This window comes from Saccostrea echinata, unplaced genomic scaffold (genome assembly GCF_033153115.1).
Source record: "Saccostrea echinata isolate AGI-Se365-2 ecotype Australia unplaced genomic scaffold, CSIRO_AGI_Sech_v1 ptg000057l, whole genome shotgun sequence".
Taxonomy (NCBI): domain Eukaryota; kingdom Metazoa; phylum Mollusca; class Bivalvia; order Ostreida; family Ostreidae; genus Saccostrea; species Saccostrea echinata.
In genome coordinates this window covers 2892514-2903393 of record NW_026889806.1, presented here as the reverse complement: position 1 = coordinate 2903393, position 10880 = coordinate 2892514, and the positions used below count along the sequence as shown (strand labels likewise).

General features: G+C 31.9%; 1 protein-coding gene across 1 annotated transcript; it reads left to right on the top strand.

Moving 5' to 3' along the window:
• Window positions 1–2415: 2415 nt before the first annotated feature.
• LOC133174319 (uncharacterized) lies at window positions 2416–5965 on the top strand. Its single transcript, XM_061309408.1, has 4 exons — window positions 2416–2488; window positions 2587–2634; window positions 5260–5457; window positions 5585–5965. Exons 1-4 carry the CDS (start codon window positions 2422–2424, stop codon window positions 5746–5748), a joined length of 477 nt encoding a protein of 158 aa, XP_061165392.1. The 5' UTR covers window positions 2416–2421; the 3' UTR covers window positions 5749–5965.
• The last annotated feature ends 4915 nt before the right edge of the window (window positions 5966–10880 follow it).

Here is a 10880-nt window from a genome sequence, read left to right as displayed (position 1 = left end):
GCAGAAGATACGATCAAACGCTGCCTGTCTGTTTGTCTTTCATTAAATTTTGATTAATAAAGTATCAAGGATATCATAAATCAAACAAATTTAATTACAGACAAAAATTGTTCTTTTTTTGTTAAAGAAATATATATATTGAAAATATAAACTTGAACGGCTTTCAAAGCGAATGTTAAGAAACTTTTTTTTCAAGTTTAGTATATATATATATATATATATATATATATATATATATATATATATATATATATATATATATATATATATATATATATATATATAAACTCAAAGCCGTTTCCTTTTTTATAAAAAATGTTTAACATTCACGCAGAATAATACCTATTTCCAATATTTTCCAATTTTTTTCTCAACAAGAAGACAATTGTATATCTAATCAATAGAGAATTTTCACATTTATTGTCTGAGAACAAAAAGGGAAATATCATGAAGAATATCTAAGTTAAAAATTGAAAATAAACAAATAACACATCGCATTTTAAGAAGCAGTAAAGATCTCCATTATTTCATGGGGGGTACGATCAACTATCAATTAGCAAGACTAGGTTATATAAGCCTATTTAATTTTTGTAAAATAAATAAATAAATAAATAAATCAGATCTTATGAATATTTCCTACCAGCCTAATTAGCTTTTTTTTATACTAAACAAGATAGAAAAGGAACTGAGGCATGTGATTGCTTAGTATGTTCTGTGCTTCTGGTCCTATTTACTCAATGCTATTTCAATAATTGTTAATGAATAACAGAGCGTAAGAAGTTCTCATTCTAGGGTAAAACAAAGGTTTACTAGGTTAACAAAGCTAGGTGCATTGCTTCATCGGGAGGATAGAAATCAATGAACGTCACTCACTACCAAAGAGCCAAATTCCTATTTCATAAAACCAAGAGAAAATTTATAGTCATATATGACGTATTTTTTATAAGTTCAGATAACCAAAATTAAAAATATCTTTCTAATTGATTTATTACTTTATATAAAGATAGGACTTTTCTGTAAATTACACAATTTAAATCAACTGCGTTTCAAAGATAGCAAAAAGTTAAAACAATAACCGATTTATTTACCGACTCCACATTTAAATAAAAGACACATTTAAGGTCAATTTAATAATAGAAATTTGAGATTATTCAAATCCAAAATCGATCAAGATTTTAATTGAACATAAATAACATACATTATATCATGTATATTTACACTGACTCAATCTCGTATTATCATTTTTTAGCTCAGATACGCCATATATAGCTTTAAAGTACCAATACTGGAAAACAAAGAATTGTAATATTAATATCATATACATGTATATTCTCAAAAAAGAATTCCTTATTTAAAAAAAAAAACAAAAAAAAACAACATTTTGATAAATCTCAACAAACTCTCAGAAGAGAATTCCTTTTATTTATTTATTTTTTTTTTTTTTTTAAACATTTTTATAAATCTCAACAATCTTTGAGATTTTTTTTTTTTTTTTGCACTATCGGTTGGGATATTAAATTGGCTAACGTATTAGTGATCTAGGCCAGCAATAAATCCTAAATAGTCAACAGTTAAACATGCTTAAATCTCTTTAAATCTTGGCTGAAATAGTTTCATGTCAGAGATAAAGATAGAGGTGTAAAGATATTTTTTTTTCACTAATTCTGTAGATTTTAATGACAGTTTAGCACCTCAGGTCCAACATTCATTGTTTACTGAGCTTGAACCTGCATCCATTATTATAACCTATTATTGATAACGATAGCTTTACACAGTTACATAGTTACCCAACCATAAATCTTGGGCTTGGAGTGTACCAAGTTATTAATGGTATCAGCAAAAACTCCTTACGTGCACTAACTCATCCTTGAAACATACAAGGATATCCAATTTTTGGTTGAGAGTTGCAGAGATTTTAATGAACGCCCAGATCTACATCTACATATGTACTTCAGGATGCTCACATTAACAATACGTCTTTAACTCATACAACACAAAAATATATTTGGTCAAGAAAAGAGAATAGGAAATATCTCATATATAATCACAATGATCCCTAGGCCTAAGAGATAAATATTTTTACTTGAGCAGAAGACATCTACGTATTGCCAGTATCCTAACAAAATAGGAAAAGGGGGGAGGAGAAAGTGTCAGAACATATGAAGTTGCATGTGTGTTGAAGAAAGCTTAGTGTAATCTTAAGATAGCTACATTTAATAGATTATTTTAAAAGTGGCAGTTTACGATTCGTCTACTCACCAGTCTTTAATAGTTGTTTAAATATAGGTGTCTATATGAATTTAAATTGCTGGTATTATAAACCAGGAAGTGATTGTTTTCTCTGAAATCGATCGATCGTTTTGGGAAATCAAAATCAATCTACAATTTAGAGGGAAGAAGTTAATACAGTATACATGCAAAATGGCAGGCCGGATGATCCTGTGCTTAAGAAAGCAAAAGAGATTGTTTGTAAAAACATTTGTTGGAGGTATCTCTCTCTCTCTCTCTCTCTCTCTCTCTCTCTCTCTCTCTCTCTCTCTCTCTCTCATTTTTATATAAATCAAGACATTGTTTAACTCTTTGTAGGTACCGGAGTTGTCATATTTTGGGCTTCTGTCACATCATTATTAATGAGTAAGTTTCTGATATGATAATATATTATTAATCAATTGAGAGGTTAACAATTAATGACGAACTTGCTAAGTAATAGAAATATTAAAAAGTTTTTACTACAACCTAAATAAATAAAATTTTTCAAACTGCATTAGTAAAATAAATGTATTGTTTTGAGATATTCTAAATTTAATTTTATTTATCAAACTATTGAATGATTCAATAATAAAACTCAAGGGTATATCTGGCCTGATATCAAAACATTCAGTCGCTTTTTAGGGGAATGGGGGGGGGGGAGGGAGGGGGTGTAATATAAAGTACATGAATTTAAAAAATAGTCCTTAACTCTTCTTGTAATGCCATGCTTTAATCTGCGTTTTCCTATAACTGCAAAGCTTAATCATATTTTAGAAATAATCAAGGTATGTCACGCGTGAATTAGTTATATCAAGGATTTTTTAAAAGTATATTTTAATAAGTACTCATATATTTTGACTCAAAATCGCAAAGAAAATTTGGGGTCAGTGTGCATCTTATTGAGCAACGCTACAATTAACTTGAACTTTCTGCACTTAAATTGTAACTCTTCATTATTCATCATTCTAACTTCATCATACTTTACCAGATGCAATCATGGCAGTAAATATAATCTTTTTTTGCGTAAAATAGATTAAATAATATTTATCATTGGACAAATCTTGCAAATTAATGCTTATAAATTATTGTGTGACCTTTTTGCACTAAAAAAGTATTTGGAGCATTAAAACTCTAAATAGGCAACATATTATATTCTTGTATCAAGCTTTTTATTACGTTAGTGCTGATCGGTTGGAAGTATCGTGTGAATTAAAATAATGAAGAAAAAGATGGGACTAGTGGTGTAAATTCTGAGATACATGTATTGGTTAAAATATGCGATTTTCAAGTCAAAAGAAGTGTAAATTTTATCTTGACTTCTTCAATATATCTTCATTTCTTGGCAAAGTCTGTCAAGTGAATGTGTAAAATTTGTTCTAAAAATATTAATAATTGAACCTATATTTAATATTCCTAGCATATAATAATGGGGAAAATGCTCTGGGTAAAAATATGTAGGGCTAAAGTTCCAAGATAATAAATTAAACAAATGTGTATATTTGAAGAATTTTCTTCTAAATATCCTTCCATCGTAAGAAATAGTCCCCCATAAATCTTCTTTCTTTATGATTAATGATTTTATGACCAAGTGAGCTTTTCTGATCATATTTTGTCTGGCGTCTGTCTGTCTGTCCGTCTGTCTGTTTTTCTGTCCGTCTGTAAACTTTTAACATTTTTAAATTCTTCTCAAGAACAACTGGGCCAATTTCGACCAAACTTGCCACAAAGCACCCTTGGTGATGAAACAAGAATATCAACAGTCTCGTTGAAAGTCATCATTTCGTAAGTTCTATGGTCGATACAATGACCTTGTCAGCAAATTTAATCTATCATTAAAGAATATAATGCTGACTGACATTTTTCGTACTAATTGTTAGGCCATCATTTATACACTGAATTGTCGACGGATTTTTCTGTTATTTCCCGATCATGACAAGGAGCACACTGCGGGTGTAACCGGTTGGCAGGGGGATGCTCACTCCTCCATGGTACTGATCGCACCTCTGATGTTTTTGGAGGTCCATGTTTGCTTTGCTTCCGATTTGTATTGTTTTAATGGACTTTGACCTTGAATACTGTTCGTTATCTCCATATTTCATCCTAAGGTATAGGGTTAGGGTATATATATATATATATATATATATATATATATATATATATATATATATATATATATATATATATATATATATATATATATATATATAATAACAATAATATGACAATATATAAAACCCTAACCCTAACCATTTGGTTCAAGTTTGTTCAAATGAAGGGCCATGCCCTCTTACAATGGGAGATGATTAAGAATTGGTGAAAAAGTGGTGTCATCTTTTAAAAATCTTCTTCTCAAGAACCATTGCGCCAGAAAAGTTGAAACTTATGTGAAATCTTCATAACAGAGTTTAAATTCAAATTCGTTCAAATCATTAGCCCCGGTAGACGGGTTGGGGCCACAGAGGGGAATCGAAGTTTTACATAAGAATGTGTAGGAAAATCTTTAAAATTCTTCTCAAGAACAACAAAGCCAAAATAGTCATATTGATATGGAGGCATCCTCGGGTAGTGTAGATTCAAGTTTGTTCAAATCATGACCCCTCAGAGAAGGGTGGGACCACAATGGGAGATCAAAGTTTTACATAGGAATATATAGGAAAAAATCTTTGAAAATCTTCTCAAGAACAACAAAGCCACGATTAGACAAATTGATTTGAAAGCATCCTAAGGTAGTGAGGAATCAAATTTGTTCAAATCATGACCCCTACGGTAGGGTGGGGCGACAAAGGGGGTCAAAGTTTTACAAAGGAATAAAGGAAAAATCTTTTATAATCTTCTCCAGAACAACAAAGCCAAAATTAGTCAAAGAGGTTCTGACTAAACTTTTCTTATAAGCTGACGAGTGACATACCTCAAATTACTTTTAAGATTCTTAATATGTCGTAATGTTATGTTTTGTTTTAACATGTCCCTAATACTAGTAAAACAATGTTAAGTATGCTGCTTTTTCAGTCGGATTTTTCCGACAACAATGCTCCACCTCCTCTTATGTTCTCCCTCTCCTGATGGTCCCCACCAGTGTGATGGGAATATTTACTGGGATCTTCCTCTGGATGTTTGTGGGATTCCTCTGGGATAAAGATATACGGGATTTTATGCAGTTTATGGCAGCTCTATCTGTCATCGTCACATTCATCTTGGAATTCATTTGTAAGTAATTTTACTTTACAGAAAGATAAATGAAATTTGCTTAATAATAAAGCTAATTTAGGTACATTTAGAGTGTCAGATCTTGGAAATACCACACAATAAAATTATATATGTCTGTATATTTCAGCCTTTGGAATTGCCATATGGAAGAGAGACGACCCGGATTGTACCAATCCTTTTTATGGCTACTCAATCGGAATGCCGTTTTCATTGGGAATTCTATTGATTTTTCTTTATATTGTATTTGGTATTGATAGATATAAAAACTCTAGAACAAATCCACTTGATTAATTGGAATATTATTTATGTTCTCAACGTAAAAATTAAATCAGTTCGATATATAAAAATGAATGTTATTCACATATCAATGAAACTTGTTAAAGTATTTCCCTTACCAATGACAAAATTGTGTGGGATCAAGGAAGCATTGCTTGAAATACTTACAAAAATGATCTTTGAAACTTGAGAGATATCTGTAGTGCAAGTGATTGTAATTTTTTTCTGCTTGATGAACTTTTCCTAATTAAAGATAAAGAATCATGTATGTTTTATACATGTTCATTGTTTGATGTTTTATACATGTTCATTGTTTGCTGTTTTATACATGTTCATTGTTTGATTTTTTTTTTTTACATGTTCATTATTTGATGTTTTCATACAAGTTCGTTGTTTGATGTTTTTATGCATGTTCATTGTTTGCCGCTCTGAAAAAATCACTTATAGGTTTATAATCTTTGTCCTAAGGAAAGAACTAAGAAAAGAATAAATATCCTAGACAAATTCAAGAATGAAAGAACACATCAGGTGATGTACTTACAACGCTAATCCTGTACATCCTAACCGATAAGAACCGGAAGTAAGCAAACACAAACAAACCAGTGCGGAACAAAGGCAGAAATAGTACCATAACGAACCAGAACAGCAACTAGAGTGCTGGAGAACATTTCTGTTGTCTTCTAAATGGAAATGAGATCCAAGAGGTCCCAGACATTTTTCCGGTGGAAGACTTTAACACCAACCCAGTCACCAAAGGGAAGATCATTAAAGAACTCAATAAAATCAAGAATGGTAAAGCCCCAGGACCGGACTCTATTCCACCAGAAGTCCTTAAAATATTCCCAAAAATAAATGTAACAGGAAACATTTTGAAAGGTCTGTCTGAAAAAAGATTTAGGAATCGAAGAAATATCTAAGAACTTGAGAATGGGCCTCATTGTAAAGTGACCCAAAATATGGTGGTTGTCAAACCTGGAGAGGAATCCCTAGAAAAGTCCTCACTAGTATAATATTAGAATTAAATTGCTGTCGACAGCTGGTTAAGAAATGAAAAAGTAGGATTTTGGTGTGGGTGCTTATGCACAGATCAAATAGCCACTCTATATCTTATCATTGACCAGTAACTGTTACTAAAATGGACATCTCCTCTATACATTAATTTTCTCGACTTTTTAGAAAGCATACGGCACAATTGAATGTATTACATATGTACTTATGTCCGAAGATTGAAGCACTTTGGCTTTACAGCAGAGTTTTTATATATACATGTGTAAATATAATTCAGGGGCTTTATTCCAACATAATGTGCCACGTTTTTCACATCGCATTTCAACACCATTTGAGAAAGCACCGGATTACGCCAATTTAAGTTTGTCTTTTGTCTCCAATCATATTCTGATGGATTGGATTAATTGTGAACAGCGCAATGGCATCTACACGTGGCATAAAATAGTCTACACTGAACAAAATTGTACCTTGAAGATGACGTAAGATTGATTTGTAATCAAATTAGCAAACTAGTTTGTAACAAAATAGAGGAACAGACGAAGACATAAGATCAAGAACAGGAATAAGACATGCATTTGTTACATAAAACCAATCCGGAAAACCAGAAACGTCAGTTTAAACTTTAAAAACTAAACAAAATTGATTGAGAAAATTTAATGTCAGTCTTAGATAATATCAAACACAGAATTATGGAGGAGAGCCAACCAAACACCCATAGAAGCAATTGCAACTTCTCGTGCCTTTTCGGCAAACGGAAAACAACCTCGACTGTTTTACATAGGCTTCTATGACACGCCCCCCCCTTTTTTTATAAACATTGAAATAGATGTAGGGAGACCTCTTATCTGTAGAGTATAGAGTTTAACTTTATTGGTTGTAAAAAAAAAAAAAAAAAAAAAAAAAAAAAAAAAAAACCGGTATTACCTAAAATATGCACTACAGAAGGGACAAGCATTTCCATTCATTACTTTAATAAAAAGGATGCAACTCCATTTTTTATAAAATTTTCTTTTTCCGAGCTTGCCGGAAAAGCCTGAGAAAATGCAATTGCCATAGCAGATACCATCAAACAACGAAATTGGTGATGGATTGGTTCTTCGAAGACCTCAAAACATCACAAGGCATGCCTTAGACTGGGGCCCACAGGGTATCTGACAATCACAAACTAGGTAGTGAATATTCCCTCACCAAGCGCCCGGCATTAGAAGTGAAAGTCAAGTGAAAGTCAAGCGGGTCTTTCGAATAAAACCTAAAAAAAAAAAAAAAAAAAAAAAAAAAAAAAAAAAAATTAAAAAAAAAACCGGAGGCCCGTGTCTCAGTAACTTTTCAGAGTTTAATCATATAAATGACATTTATTAAAATAAGGTGTCCACGAAAATTATGTCCAATAACTATTCTTCGCAATTAACTTGAACACGTTTAGGGGCATTTGTGTTAAAGGAGACTCGAGGCTCAAGATAACAAAATTTTATTCAATGGATCTTTAAAATATTAAAATATAGCTTTTGAAATATAATGTCACCTTTGAAAGACTAATAAAAGCACTTAATTAATTATTTTATACTAGTATTTTTTCCTTGTATTGTTCACAGAAATTGATTTTTTTTTATGTAAATAAGATATTTAAAGCTTGAAATTTACTATATAAATTGACAAATAATATAAATGTCTATTATAAAAAAAAAAAAAAAAAAATAGCGTGTCATAAATGTCTGATAGACGTTTTATTTTTAAATAAATGAAATATTCAGGAAAATGAATTATTTGTTAGTATATTTTAAATCTATGGATATAAAATCCTCAAGAAATATGACTGTCACTTACAGAAAAAAATTAAACAATTATAATTTAATATATGTAAAAAGAAATAAAAGAAGTGCAAAAATTAAGAAATATTGCTTTACAACCCTGATTGAAATAATTTGAGCGATCCTGATCGACATTCTAGTATTACATGAAATTTATTTTTTTTTTTTTAAATAAGAAATATTCAGGAAAATGACATAAATTATTAGCATATATTTGTTTACATTTCTTAAATCTTTAAAAAAAAAAAAACACGTCACTTACAGAAAAGGAAATATTAAACCTTATGGAATTCCATATAAATGAAATGAAAGTGCGTATATAAGAAATAAAAGCGATCTCGATAAAAATTAACACAAAATTTAAGGGGAAAAAAAATCAAATTTCTGCTATCTGATGTAAACATTTCAATAACAATTTGTGCAGGTTATCGTTCTTTATGTGTAATCTGCTGAGCTCAGGCATTTTTCTGCAGGTATTTCGCAACATGAATATGTCGATTTCCGTGTATTGTGCAATACCTCGTCTATAAAATAAACAAACGTTGCCAAGATAGCCTAGATCGCTATTAAACTCGAGCCCGACAACGTCTCCCAATCATGGCGAGACACGGAGGGTTTTGGGGGCGTTTCTCAGCCGCTTACTTCGTCAATCCGAACGCTGTCCTTAACGGCTGACCCAGGGGCCCGGGTTGGCCTTTTATCGAAGAGGAACCCGGGCCGTACTGTTTTACATCTCTTGGCGACACATTCACCAACATCTACATGTATACAGGGACCTGGGAGACACGCGGCAACACGGGCCTGAAAGACGGACCTCTTCTCTAAGCGGCCGCGCATTCACACCGGTCTCGGTGTGCTAGCAGTGGGGAGAGTGAAGTCTGGAGGGCCCCCCAATTGTACAAGTTTTGTGGTGAATTGCTTCATTTTTTACCACAACGTTGTCACTTTTGGGGATTTATAATCTCATCTGGGATCGAGACAAGGTTTGTTATTGTCACTTTTGGGGATTCATAAGCTCATGTGGGATCGAGACAAGGTTTGGTATTGTCACTTTTGGGGATTCATAAGCTCATCTGGGATCGAGACAAGGTTTGTTATTGTCACTTTTGGGGATTCATAAGCTCATCTGGGATCGAGACAAGGTTTGTTATTGTCACTTTTGGGGATTCATAATCTCATCTGGGATCGAGACAAGGTTTGTTATTGTCACTTTTGGAGATTCATAAGCTCATCTGGGATCGAGACAAGGTTTGTTGGGGATTCATAATCTCATCTGGGATCGAGACAAGTTTTTTGGGGATTCATAATCTCATCTGGGATCGAGACATGGTTTGTTACTCTTGTTTTCATAATGAAATATTAAGGACTTTAAATTTATCTTTTTTTTTTTGTACATTTTTTCTGAGAATAGTATCCTGATACATGCAAGACATGTCAAAGCCTGCGATTTTCTAATTATGTTTAAAACATGCTTTGAAAATATGTTGAATTACTTCTGCTTCTTTCTCCACACCCACACTTGGCACACTTAAGTTGATAAACAGTATGTAAACGTAGACTGTTTTATTTGGTTATGATAACTTCAAACGCTGTGGATACACTGATATATTAAAAAGGAAAACAGAGAGATCAGTTATTAGCAGGTTGAGACTTAGTGCCATAGAAACCTTGCCAAAGAAAAAGGGAAACATATGTCTACACCCACAGATAAAAGATTTTGTAATATTTGCAACACAGGGGAGATTGAAGATGAATTTCATTTTCTGTTCAACTGCCATAAATACAATAATCATAGGTTAACTTATGAAAGTAACTTGATGAATTTTTTTCAAGGAAAAATATCAAATATGTCTTGTACTCAAAAAGTTAAGCTTTGCTTTAATAGCCAATGTCCAGAAATACTGAAAATAACACACTCATTTATTAAAAAATGCCATATATCTAGAAACGATTGCAAATACATAATTATTGTACAAATGATGGTATGATTTATAATTATGTATAGCCTCACATTCTTTACTAGAATATTTAAATGTGTGAACAATTGATGAGTCTTTTAATATGCTGTGCCTTTGCCAATTATTGTAATTTTGTTTGCGCCAATAAATATTTGTATTTGTGTAACTTGGCTACCTTGACTAGTCATTATTCAAACACTGATAGGTCATGGAGAAGCAAACGTCTACTTCAGTTATTTACTTCGGCAGACTTACAAGAAAAAATCATGGAAAGTTCTGCAAATTTAAAATTTACTTGGTAGAGATAAATGCAAAATTTATACGATAACGGTATGTTGTAAATTTTGCAATTACGTACCTTCACCTACCAAAT